Source organism: Salvelinus fontinalis, chromosome 17 (genome assembly GCF_029448725.1).
Source record: "Salvelinus fontinalis isolate EN_2023a chromosome 17, ASM2944872v1, whole genome shotgun sequence".
Classification (NCBI taxonomy): domain Eukaryota; kingdom Metazoa; phylum Chordata; class Actinopteri; order Salmoniformes; family Salmonidae; genus Salvelinus; species Salvelinus fontinalis.
In genome coordinates, this window is record NC_074681.1 from 42,757,774 (window position 1) to 42,771,620 (window position 13,847).

The 13,847-nt window shown below is 41.3% G+C and overlaps 1 protein-coding gene across 1 annotated transcript in view; it reads right to left on the minus strand.

Moving 5' to 3' along the window:
* Nucleotides 1–1,188: 1,188 nt before the first annotated feature.
* LOC129813525 (MAGUK p55 subfamily member 7-like) overlaps nucleotides 1,189–13,847 on the minus strand; it is a 47,274-nt gene continuing 34,615 nt past the window's right edge. Inside the window, exons 13-17 of the mRNA XM_055865814.1 lie at nucleotides 10,280–10,360; nucleotides 7,784–7,877; nucleotides 4,738–4,846; nucleotides 4,365–4,508; nucleotides 1,189–2,711 (exon numbers count right to left, since the gene is read on the minus strand). Coding sequence (XP_055721789.1) covers nucleotides 2,502–2,711; nucleotides 4,365–4,508; nucleotides 4,738–4,846; nucleotides 7,784–7,877; nucleotides 10,280–10,360 — 638 coding nt within the window. The 3' untranslated portion in view covers nucleotides 1,189–2,501. The remainder of the gene's footprint in view (nucleotides 2,712–4,364; nucleotides 4,509–4,737; nucleotides 4,847–7,783; nucleotides 7,878–10,279; nucleotides 10,361–13,847) is intronic.

Consider the following 13,847-nt stretch of genomic DNA (forward strand, 5'->3'; position numbering starts at 1 on the left):
GTCAGTGTTCTGCCATGGCCAGCGAAGAGCCCAGATCTCAATCCCATTGAGTACGTCTGGGACCTGTTGGATCGGAGGGTGAGGGCTAGGGGCATTCCCCCCAGAAATGTCAGGGAACTTGCAGGTGCCTTGGTGGAAGAGTGGGGTAATATCTCACAGTAAGAACTGGCAAATCTGGTGCAGTCCATGAGGAGGAGATGCACTGCAGTACTTAATGCAGCTGGTGGCCACACCAGATACCGACTGTTACTTTTGATTTTGACCCCCCCTTTGTTCAGGGACACATTATTCAATTTCTGTTAGTCATGTTTGTGGAACTTGTTCAGCTTATGTCTCAGTTGTTGAATCTTGTTATGTTCATACAAATATTTACACATGTTAAGTTTGCTGAAAATAAATGCAGTTAACAGTGAGAGGGACATTTCTTTTTTTTGCTGCGTTTAGAAACAAACTCGGTTAACCGTTTATCTGTGGATTAATTGTCGGAGTACAGGACAACTTCTGGTAAAATAACAACCCAATGTTTATATGCCAGGACAAATTAGCTAGAAACAGCAAGCTAGCTAGCTAGCTAAATTGCCATAAATGTTTAATGCTTTTCAACCTGTCCCCAAACAAATATTACTTTGATATTTCAACCTGCGTGTTCTGATCGCGTCTGGTGTGGGTGGACAAAATCAAAATGCTCGCGATAGCGCACGCAGACACAAGTTCGCGTGAGTGGTGTGGTCAGCATGTTAGGCGGCTCGAGAGCCTATATCGCCGGGGAACACATAACTGACTTCACATGACGGCGGTTTCGTCTTTAAGACATGATGGACACATTTACACTCTTTCACACCCAATTGACAGCATGATCCAAAAGAGGAAGGAAATCCCCCTGTACTCACAGGAATGCATCCATTAAATGGAATTACTGAAAGATTTACTGGGCGTGTTGTGTGCTGTATGTCATTCTCCTCATTAACCATGAAATATGTCATTGTTGAATGGAAATGTTTGTCAATGATATGTCACTTATGACAATTTTCTGACATTGTCTGTAATTATGAACTCTTGACAAGTGCACACTTCACAACTTTTAAATCATATGCTTTTGCTTATTAACTTTACACATGAACAGAAACAAATTCTAATTAGTTATCTTACAACGTAATCCTTTCACATTCAATCACTCCTACCACAATGTCTGTACAATTAAATTTTTATTACCATTTCAGCAACAAAAGCAATGAATCTGCTTCATCTTGTCCATGTTCCCTTGTTAACCTTTCCCTGTCAAAATATCTTCAATTAATTTAGTTTCGCCAACACTTTCTTCATATATTTTGTTAAGTGTTGACTATGCTTGTGTGCACTGTTTCCTTGTTCTATATGCAGCATGCTGTTAGTGTTGGTGAGTGTCTGGGCCGGGTAATATTTGCTCTGGGATACATTACAGTTAATTGAGGTATTGCAGCTGTCAAAGTAATTACATGCTCGTGTTTGTAACTTGGCAGGGGGAAGGTCTGTGTGACCACAAGCTTTTGGAGGTTTTTAATGTTTCGACCCTAATTGCCAATGTAGAATTGCGAACTCGAAGACAAGAAAAGCTGGCACGTAGGCGGCAGGGACCAATAACACTGTTTTGGACATGTAAGTACTATGGTCAGACAGGAGGCGTAGGGATTTCGATTCCTATAGTTCTTTAAGAGCTGTGCTCTGTGACTAACTTAAAGTTGGGACTAGTTATTTCTCATGAAGGCCGTCTAGACTCTGTCTACATATTACACATATAAATAATGATTATAGTATTTTTGATTTAATCGAATGAATCTGAGTTTGTACATCATTTTCTCTGCCTTGAGTGGTTCCCCTTACACTTCTGTATTCCTTCAGGGGTGTGACCATGTTCCTTGACATTTTCTCTGTTTTGGCAGGAGAGTCCTTTTCTAGTTTAAAAGAGGACATCTAGGATTCAAACAACAATAAAGGGGTCACCCCACAGGTAAGGGATGGGGCTTGAGAAATGTAACCACTCTCAATGTTGACTAAAAACAGTTGACGGCCATGTGTAATCTTTCAGTTTTTTTTTATGTGCGTCAAAAGGTGAAGTGAGTTGAACTTATGAAGAAAAAATGGATGTGAAATGCTCTCTCTCTATGTTTCTTCAGTCTCTGTTGCCTGAATCACACTATAGGGCCAAGCCTAGCTATACTAGGTTGGCCTGGTTATGCATCCATCAAAGTGGCTGGAACTGTGCTGTAAAGGAAAATGTGAAAACAAAATATCTGACCCCACACAGTACGGTTTGACACTATAGTGTGAGCACAGGTGGCCGGTGGCACCTTAATTGGGGAGGACCGGCTCATAGTAATGGCTGGAACAGAATAAATGGAATGGTATTGAACATGGTTTCCGTGTATTTGATATCATTCCATTCATTCCATTCCAGCCATTATTATGAGCCATCCTCCCCTCAGCAGGGGAATGAGACATGTATGACCAGGCTCTTAGTGTGATCAGCACAAGCTCTCTGTGTTCTGTTCGGTGTGACTGGTCCACTCCACAGGAATCCACTGAGGCGCCTCCGTCTCAAGCTTTTCCAGCTCCGCCCTCAGTTTGTTGAATGCCACGGCGAAATCGCCATTGACGACGACCATCTCAAACAGGTGGCCGTATTGGCTATCCATGGCTTCTGCTGAGCTAATCATATCTTCAAAGTCCTCTTCCTGTGAGAAACAGGAAGTAAATGTGTGAGTTCATAAATTCTACAGCTGAATTCTCACCTGTAGGCCAATTGTAGGTCATGCTTTGGAAGGATGGTAGTACGGGTATTTCCATCCAAAAACATGACCTTTATCACTGTCAGGTCATTGTCAGGTGACCCTGCCTTTAGCTGCAAAGGGGATTATGTTGAAAACATCACATCACGTGGCCAATAAAGACCAGCATCACATAAGGCAGGGATGGGCAACTTTGACGGGGGTGGGGGCCACACAAAACATAACTCATCATATGAGGGGCCACAGTCTGTGTACCCACATTTCATGCAATTCTACTCATTTTGCCTTGGGGCAGAGAGAAAAATTAGCAGTGTTACAGTTAATTTCCTGCAATTCAACACATTTTGCCATAGGGTTGAGACAAATGTTTGCAGTTTTTAATATGATAACTTATGATCAAATGGGCCCTACCTCAGTCGATAATTCAACCATGCTTACTACAAGTTTAGATAGCTGGCCGCTAGACTAACTTACAAATCAAAAGAAAATGAGCTGACATGGGATAATTGAGTGACTGCTGATGAAAAACCAAATTTGGAAATTACATCTTCTAAGTTGTAAATTAATTATACACCCTTGTTTTCAGTAATCCAGCACCCTCCCCTTGCGAGGATAACAAAATAGCCTTTTTCTAAACTGTTTAATGCTATTGGAGAACACATTGGGAGGGACCTTAGACCATTCCTCCATACAGAATCATTCCAGATCCTTGATATCCTTCGTCTGTGCTTATGGACTGTCTTTTTCAATTCAAACCACAGGTATTTAATGGGGTTCAAGTCAGGAGACTGGGATGGTCAATGCAAAATGTTGATTTTGTGTCCTTGGGGTTATTGTCTTGCGGCCAAATGTCAGCGTCCTGGCAGAGGCAAACAGTTTTTTTTGGCTAAAATGTCCTACAATGTACAGTCTTTTTTGCTAATTTTTATCAAGGATTCCAATCATTTTGGACACAACTGTATATGCAGCCCACCCCGCAGCCATTTTATTTGTGACCTTTTGGCCACTGGCTACTCTTATAAAGTCAGAGGGTCAACTATGTTTAAACTAAGTTGTGTGTAACCTCACACCACCTGATGCTGCCATGTTACAAGACCTGGGACACAAACATGTTTGATCATGTGTGTGTATACGACAAGTGAGAATAGATACATTTTTTCTGTATTCCCCTCCACCTCAATGATGACGTGTAGGAAAACTGCATTGCAGCAAAAACATAAAGAAGGGTTTCCATTCAAACATATGTAATCAAAAAATAACATAAAAAAACTGGGTAAAACATTTATTATGCATTTAAACAATTTGAGCACCATTTATTAATCATCGTAAATGTTAGTAAGCTAGTTATTTACAACGACTAACGATTAGGGAAATGATTTATAAGGATCTATATTAAACATCTTATGAATGATCTTAGGAATTATTAATACATGTGTGAATAACTAGCTTTCAAAGTAAAGAGAAACCCGTACATTTACAAATGTAGGAGTAATGATTAATAAATGATGTAAACTATTTATAAATGTCTTATAAATGGTTTGTTACTGAAAGTTATTCTAAACTGTTACCAAAAACAGTTTCACCCAGCCTTGACATTACCGAAAATGTCTTTGTCAGTTTCGTCATATCTTGGGTGGAAATGAATGTAGCTTTCCTTCGGCTAAAACGTAGCTCCTGAATCGATGGTGGCTTCACAAAAACAACACATGGTTTGAACTCGGTTGTGTGTAAGCGCTGTACAGTCTGTGGTATTGAAAAGAGGGAGAAAGAGCCAGGCAGAGGGATAGAGATAGAGACAAAGAGAGATTTGAATTCAATTAGAGTTAAGAAGCACATAAATTAGGCCCCATGTCACCATTGTCATGATGTGATCATAAAAAGACCAATAAATCTAAATCAATCAAATCATTGGCTTCTTGACCTGTCATTTACTGGTCTGGGATTGTGATTGGCCTGCTGGCCTGTCACTCACATGAGGCTGCACATCCAGTAGGCACACCTTGTCCTCCCTTATGACCTTGTGCACCGACTCCAGACTGGTCCCGTAGTAGTTCCCTCTGTGATCCCCATACTCTAAAAACCTGAGACACAAAACCGTACAGAAACACTAGTTAAACTTGAGCCAAACAAATATGAACTTAATGGAATACTTCATACAGTTGAAGTCGGAAGTTTAAATACACCTTAGCCAAATACATTTAATAAAATTCCCTGTCTTAGGTCAGTTAGGATCACCACTTTATTTTAATAATGTGAAATGTCAGAATAATAATAGAGAGAATGATTTATTTCAGCTTTTATTTCTTTCATCACATCCCCAGTGGGTCAGACGTTTATATACACTCAATTAGTATTTGGTAGCATTGCCTTGAAATTGTTTAACTTGGGTCAAACGTTTTGGGTAGCCTTCCACAAGCTTCCCACAATAAGTTGGGTGAATTTTGACTCATTCTGTTGCTTCAATATATCCACATAATTTTCCTACCTCATGATGCCATCTATTTTGTGAAGTGCACCAGTCCCTCCTGCAGCAAAGCACCCCCACAACATGATGCTGCCACCCCGTGCTTCACAGTTGGGATGGTGTTCTTCGGCTTGCAAGTCTCCCATTTTTTCCTCCAAACATAACGATGGTCATTATGGCCAAACAGTTATATTTTTGTTTCCTCAGACCAGAGGTTACTTCTCCAAAAAGTATGATCTTTGTCCCCATGTGCAGTTACAAATTGTAATCTGGCTTTTATATGGCGGTTTTGGAGCAGTGGCTTCTTCCTTGCTGAGCGGCCTTTCAGGTTATGTCGATATAGGACTCGTTTAACTGTGGATATAGATACTTTTGTACCCGTTTCCTCCAGCATCTTCACAAGGTCCTTTGCTGTTGTTCTGGGATTGATTTGCACTTTTCGCACCAAAGTACGTTCATCTCTAGGAGACAGAACGGGTGTCCTTCCTGAGCGGTTTGGCGGCTGCATGGTCCAACGGTGTTTATACTTGCGTACTATTGTTTGTACAGATGAACGTGGTACCTTCAGGCATTTGGAAATTGCTCCTAAGGATGAACCAGACTTGCGAAGGTCTAAAAATAAATATATGCGGTCTTGGCTGATTTCTTTGATTTTACCATGATGTCAAGCAAAGAGGCCCTGAGTTTGAAGGTAGGCCTTGAAATATATCCCCAGATACACCTCCAATTGACTAAAATGACTCAATAGCCTATCAGAAGCTTCTAAAGCATTGACATAATTTTCTGGAATTTTCCAAGCTGTTTAAAGACAAAGTCAACTTCGTGTATGTAAACTTCTGACCCACTGGAATTGTGATACAGTGAATAATAAGTGAAATAATCTGTCTGTAAACAATTGTTGGAAAAATGACTTGTGTCATGCACAAAGTAGATGTCCTAACAGACTTGCCAAAACCATAGTTTGTTAACAAGAAATTTGTGGAGTGGTTGAAAAACTAGTTTTAATGACTCCAACCTAAGTGTATGTAAACTTCTGACTTCAAATGTCCATGCTAAATGGAGACTTACATGGGGAATTGAACTATCCCTGAACTGAACTATCCCTTTAACTATTGGAATTTTCTTTAATAACATGTCATTCCTGATTAAGAAAAAATCCCAAATGATCTCGTTCCCTGTCGCTTGCTACCAGTTCTGGTTGTAATGAACTATCAACCCTTATACTTGCCTACATTGATGTCTTCGCATTAAGACACATAAAAGAAGGTTGAGAAAAAGGCAATCCATCCCAGGGAATTACTGGAATGCCACGTCTTACTCCTTTCTTCCTCTCCTGTCCTGGTTCAGCATTAGAGATAGTAAATGCCATGAAAACATTGGAATATCAGGCTCACTAGTTCTCTTTGAGCAATGGCCTAAACTCACCAAAGGCGAGCATGCAAGGCATGTGTGTGATTTATTTTAGAATCCGTTGTTTTGAATTATAATGACCTAACCGAAACGAAGTGGGCGGGATGTCCGCGTTGACGCATCCCTCAATTAGAACGTGTCTCTATTTTTGCATTTTAATCGCTATACAAATGATGAAGGTAAGTAAGGGTTGAGGCTTTACCATACATGCTAAAGTAGAACAATTTATCCACTTGAGGAAACACAACATCGCTACCAGCAAAGATGATTGGAGATTTAGACTATCCTGCTACCATACAGTCAACTACTCTGCCTGTCCCATCCTTTCCATCCACCTCACTCTGCTTGCGCCGCCAACCTGCTTCTGGTTTTTCGCTTAAGATATAGCATTTTGCAGAGCCCTGCCTGTTCCAAATATCTTAGAATGTTTGCGTTTCAGCTGATCTCCCTTGTTGCATATTACATGGAAACTACCTGCTTGTTTTATTGTTCAATGACTAGATGCCTGGATGTGTCTTATCCAAGGCTCTAGTGAAATGGAATGCCAACAAATGAAATGCTTGTGTGGTAGCACTGCACTCAACATGCAAATTTGCATCGTTGGTTAACACCTTACTGAAAAGGGTATAACTGGAGCCTCCCGAGTTGGCGCATCGGTCTCAGGCACTGCATCACAGTGCTAGAGGCGTCACTACAGATCCGGGTTCAATCCTGGGCCCAGCGTTGTCCGGGTTAGGGGAGGGTTTGGCCAGCGGGGATGTCCTTGTCCCAGCACGCTCTAGCGACTCCTTGTGGCGGCCGGGCACATTCACAGCTGTACGGTGTTTCCTCCGACACATTGGTGCGGCTGGCTTCCGGGTTAAGCGAGCAGTGTGTCAAGAAGCAGCGCGGCTTGGCGGAGTCGTGTTTTCAGAGGACGTATCGCTCACGACCTTTGCCTCTCCCATGTCCCTATGAGAGTTTCAGCGATGAGACAAGACTAACTACCAATTGGATATCACGAGATTGGGGAGAAAAAAAAGGGTAAAAAGTAACAAAGTATTAATGTAGTAACTGCCTTGAACCATATGGTGATCACTGCCCATTGCACAGCATAATCAGTAAAGGTCACTGGCTACTTTCTCTCCCATCAAGAAATACGTACTTGTGGTTGACGATGTCCATTTCAAACGTCTGCCTTGAGACAAAGTGGTACTCGACCCCATCTTTCTCCTGCTTCCTCTTCTCTCTGGTGGTGTCTAAAAAGGGAGTACTTTGTAACTTACATTGTGGAGTAATGTTGTGGGAAAAAGCATCACTGTGGGGAAGAAATAGAGGTGAATTTAAAATAGCCTAATTACAGTTCTAGAATCAGCTCGCCATACCCCCAATTCACCGTGACCATGAGGAGAGCAAAAACAACCCTGGCCCATCGATCCTGGCCTTAGGAGCAGTAGGAGTGAAACATGGTTTAGGATCCAGAGTTGTTACAGATCAAAAGGTCAGGAAAACTTCTGGGCCCTAATGTGGTTTAATAAATCCCCCCCTAGAGTTGATGTCCGCGCCTGCAGTGGAAAATGGCAGACCAGGAGACATCCCGAGAATCTGTCTTTTCACAAAAACACCTGTAGCGTCCGAACCGTTTGGGCTACAAACTAATATGATCCCTTTATGGGACTCTCGCGAACACGGTGGTGTTCTCTGTTTTGCTCTACGACCCCCACAAGCATCATGGGACTCATCTGAAGTCGGTAGCGGCGGTCTACCAACTTCTGTCTGTAGCGTACAAAAAGTTTGGGCTACAAAGTAATATGACCCCACCAGCGAAACGTGAGACTCTCACGAGCACGTACAGTACCAGTCTAAAGTTTGCACTAACCTATTAATTCAAGGGTTTTTCTTTATTTTTTACTATTTTCTACATTGTAGAATAATAGTGAAGACATCAAAACTATGAAATTACACATGGAATCATGTACTAAGCAAAAAAGTGCATTTTAGATTGCAGATTCTTCAAAGTAGCCACCCTTTGTTTCAGGACAGCTTTGCACACTCCTGGCAATCTCTCAACCAGCTTCACCTGCAATGCTTTTCCAACAGTCTTGTTGGTCAAATAGCCCATACACAGCCTGGAGGTGTGTTTTGGGTCATTGTCCTGTTGAAAAACAAATGATAGTGGGACTAAGCACAAACCAGATAGGATGGTGTATCGCTACAGAATGCTGTGGTAGCCATGCTGGTTAAATGTGCCTGGAATTCTAAATAAATCACTGACAGTGTCACCAGCATAGCACCCCCACACCGTCACACCTCGTCCTCCATGCTTCACGGTGGGAACTACACATGCGGATATCATCCGTTCACCTACTCTGCGTCTCACCAAAGGACAGATATCCACCGGTCTAATGTCCATTGCTCGTGTTTCTTGGCCCAAGCAAGTCTCTTATTATTGGTGTCCTTTAGTAGTAGTTTGTTTGCAGAAATTCAACCATGAAGGCCTGATTCATGCAGTTTCCTCTGAACAGTTGATGTTGACATGTGTCTGTTACTTGAACTCGGTGAAACATTTATTTGGGCTGCAATCTGAGTTGCAGTTCATTCTAATGAACTTATCCTCTGCAGCAGAGGTAACTGGGTCTTCCTTTCCTGTGTCGGTCCTCATGAGAGACAGTTTCCTCATAGTGCTTGATGGTTTTTGCGACTGCACTTGAAGAACCAGATTGACTGACCTTCATGTCTAAAAGTGATGATGGACTGTCGTTTCTCTTTGCTGATTTGAGATGTTCTTGCCATAATATGCACTTGGTCTTTTACCAAATAGGGCTATCTTCTGTATACCACACCTACCTTGTCACAACACAACTGATTGGCTCAAACGCATTAAGAAGGAAATAAATTCCACTAATGAACTTTTAACAAGGCACACCTGTTAATTGAAATACATTCCAGGTAACTACCTGGTGTAGCTGGTTGAGGGAATGCCAAAAGTGTGCAAAGCTGTCATCAAGGCAAAGGGTGGCTACTTTTAAGAATCTCAAATATAAAATATATTTTGATTTGTTTAACACTTTTTTGGTTACTACATGATTCCATCTGTTATTTCATTGTTTTGATGTCTTCACTAGTATTCTACAATGTAGAAAATAGTAAAAATAAAGAAAAACCCTTGAATGAGTAGGTGTGTGCAAACTTTTGACTGTTACTGTACATGTCGGCTGTTTTGCTCTAGGACGCCAACATGACTCACAAGACTTGTCTGAAGGTAGCCCAGTACCAGTTAATGGAAGTACAGTATATGGAAATAGTTTAGTTCCAGAAAAAGGTCTTAAATATGGGTAAAAAAACATAGTAATTTCCTGCTCTTTCTTATATCGCTCAGATATAGAGTTGAACAGACACTTCAAAACAAACTTCCTTTTGACCATCTGTTTTGCCATGTATGAATGTTATTCAATGTGTTTCTATGGGCTAACAGCAATAAAGTTCAATAAAATAAAATAAAAAATGATATTTCTTTATGCCTACAGAGGTCCAAAAATGCTAAATCAAATAGCAAAAATGATGTACGGTATGATCATCTTAAAATAATTCCATGTGTTAGCTTAGTATAACCCCTCCCCCCAAATCCAAAAGGCTCAGACTTTTAGGTGTTTTAACTCACGTGGAACAGTGACGCCGTAGTGGTCAGGGTCAGAGAGCAGGAGTCTCCTCTTCATCTCACTCAGCCCAACTCCACTGGGACCTAAAGGGTTAACCACAACACATTACAGGGCAGCAGCTTCATTGGGCCATAATAAAATGTTAACTACCACAACACATTATATCAACAGCACTTAAAACAACAACAGTCAGCATATTCTGTACAAAAACGCTCTCAAATCTCTTCCTTTGTCAACCTGCACTTTTCCTCCATAATACCACCCTCTTAAATTACAAAGTGATCTTTCATTCACATAAAAACATCAGAATGAACAACCCTCGAGATGAAATAAGTCCCTTATCCTAGTGATACAGCTGTGATTCAAATCATTGAGAGGATAAGTGTGTGTGTGTGTGTGCGTGTGTCCGTGTATGTGTGTGTCTGTGCTTGTGTGCGTGCGTGAAAGAGAGATGTTGATGCTATTTTGATTTTAGACTGTGACTATACTGCTCCAAAGACCCTGCTTCTCTATCCAGGCAGTTCAGTATCTGTCCACAGATGCTCTGGAAAAGCAATATCGCCCCATCTAGATGAACTGATGCGATTCCTTCAATGACTCCACATAATATCAATGTCATGGCACGTCTTTGGACAGGATTACATACACGCACACGCAGCATCTGGGAACATCTTTAGGGATCTGGGTTGCGCTCAGAAAAGTAGTAGAGTGCAACGTACTGAGCATTTCTGTCACAGATCCCCAGGGTACTGCTGCTCATTCTGTTCACCAGTTCCGGAGGTCACATCACCGGCCTTCTAGGCTGTACTGAACTGTGTCGTTACACACACCTGCTTCCAATTCCTCACTGATTGTGTTTGTATAAATGTGCACTTTGTTTCCCCATTGGGCTGTCGATTATTGTTCCCATGTCCGTTGGTCGTGTGAGTACCTATGTGTTGTCTCAGCCTGTGCTGCGTGTTTTGTGCATTGTCTATTACGGGTCTCGTCCCGTGTCATTCTATAAGGTTTACCCTCGCTCTTTTGTTTGGGTACATCCCAGTGTTTTGTATATGTGTTTGTTTTGGGTGTATTAAAAACCCAGATGTATTCCTGCGCCTGTCTCCAAGTCCTTTATACCAGTGTGACAATTTCAGATAGAAACCCCATGAATTTACAGTAGCTGCCATGATAACCTACCTAAACAATGTCGGAGAGGCATGACTGTTTTATGTAACGTATTTCTATCTGATAGTTCCACAACGCTGTGCTCTACTGAACATTGCAGACAGAAAAAACATGAATAAAGCTGCCATGATTTCTTACTGTACATATGAGAGGCATGTCTGTTCTATGTAAATATTTATATCTCCGCTCTCCACAACACTGTGCCCTACTGAATGCTACCCAGGTCGATGTCACCGAGTATTGTCTCAAAGTAAGATTCAGAAATACATGCCATCTCGATCACCCGTTGCATGACTTCAGCACATGCAGTCTTAAGTTTGCAGATCAGTTTAAGGTTTTTATTATGCTTTTCACAACCGCTTATTAAAAGGTGGATGTGGAACCACGAGCAAGAAAAATATACTTTACTCCCCCCTCACATATCTGATTCTAGATCAGATAGGGAACTAGATCATTTGGCCCAGGTTTCCCGGGTGGGAGGAGTTTTTACCAGGTGCATTCATTTGCAAAGGGCGCTCCTCCCTCAACACTTTTGCCCGTTCACATCATGGGCCATAGACCAGAGCATCGCGGTTCAGCTTAATCGAACGCTGCCATTTACTTTGGAAGCTAGAAAGATTGAGAAAGAGAGAGCATGCTTGTGCATGCACGTGTGCATGTGTCTGTATCCGCTCATAAATATCTAAATGAAACAATTAGCAAACCTGATCCATCAATAAATGTGTCACTTGTGGATTTGTGACCAGGCAAGGTCTTCCCACTCATAAGAGATATATATGGTTCATTTATCTCCCTCCCCAATGATGACTTCTGGCAATGGTGGATGGTGACTATATGACATCAAACAGAAACTGGCGGTGGAGTTGGTCCAACTCAATTACAGGGTGAAATCTGTATCAACATTTTTTGATTTTCTTTACATCCCTTACTGTACGTCTGGATGATGAGCTTGCCTGTCATTATCTGTGATCCTGTTCACAGTCCAGCCCAGACCTGGGTTCAAATAGCATTTGTTTTCTTACAGAAACTGAGCTCGATTGAGCTTGTCTGGCACAATGGAACCAATGGAATAGTCCCAAAAGTGGCGCTCCAGACAGGCTCAAAGTAAATTATTCTGTATGTGACACAAAATAATATTCCCTCTTCAGTTACGACCAGAGGTTGCCAATGGAGATTACATTACAAAGAGCTCTCAGCAAAGCCTATGTCTGAACCCCATTGAGAGAGACATAGTAAAAGATACATACACCAGACTAGATTCCCTGGCCGTAGGAAAGCCCTGAAGGTGAGTATTTATATTTACATTAGTATGGAAGCAGAGAACTGGAGTGCTTTCTGACAAAGACCATGCATTTGGTTGCCTAGATTTTATTGATTGAGTCATTAATTAAATAGACATTAAATAAACATCTGATCAGAGCCAGAACTATATATGTGAGTGTAATTTAAGAATGATGACAGCCATGGATCAGACATCAGACAGGAAACAGTTATCCACACCAAGATTATGGCAAGGTCAATGCGAGACTAAAAACCAAGGATGACCGTAGAGGCATTCTAAATAAGTGAAAACTTTAAGTAACGTTCCTCAACATTTCCTTACATTTTTTTTTACATTATATAAACTATATTTAACATTTATTTAACTTCTTGGTACTTGGTCTGGATTGCTTAGCTACACCAACACATTTAGCAAACCTAGCACTCTCCAAATTTGGAGAGTTGCCCTATTGTTTAATTGTGGTCTTACACAGAACCAGCAACCCATTCTTTAGACCAGGGTTTTCAAACATACGGCCCCGCGAGTTTTAACAAAAAATATCTATCTATATATGTGACTAAACTTTTTTTGGCAGAAATGCCTTCTGGAACGTGAGCTTTCATGTGCCGTATTAACAAACTTGTATGCCATCTGTAAATACAAATACAATTCTTAAATTACGAGCCTAGTTGGTTTAGCCACGGAAAAAGAAAGAAACATTACCCCTAGCCATGAGCAAAAACATGAGCTGGTCAGTATGTCCAGGTAACCCTTTCTAGCACTGATATTCTTAAAGATATCACGTAGTAGAACTGCATAAGTGTTGCTCTCCACTTTCTGGAGGACCAAGTTTTTAAATCAGTGGAATTCGAGTATGATAGCTAGGAGATTGAGAAAATTCTGCCATTTGATTACAAATATGCAGACGGAGTTGAAAAGAGAACACACAGAAGGCTGTTGTATAAAACGCCTGTCTACGGATTACATCTTCAAACTACGGGCAACCATGGCATCTGTGACAGAGGGAGAAGCGTCCATCCATGTATACAGGTAAGATAGTCTAGCTAGCTACATTTTGAGATATTATACATTTCTAATTGTCAGAAAATGGTCAGAGTGAGCTGTTCTCTCATTTGTGCCTG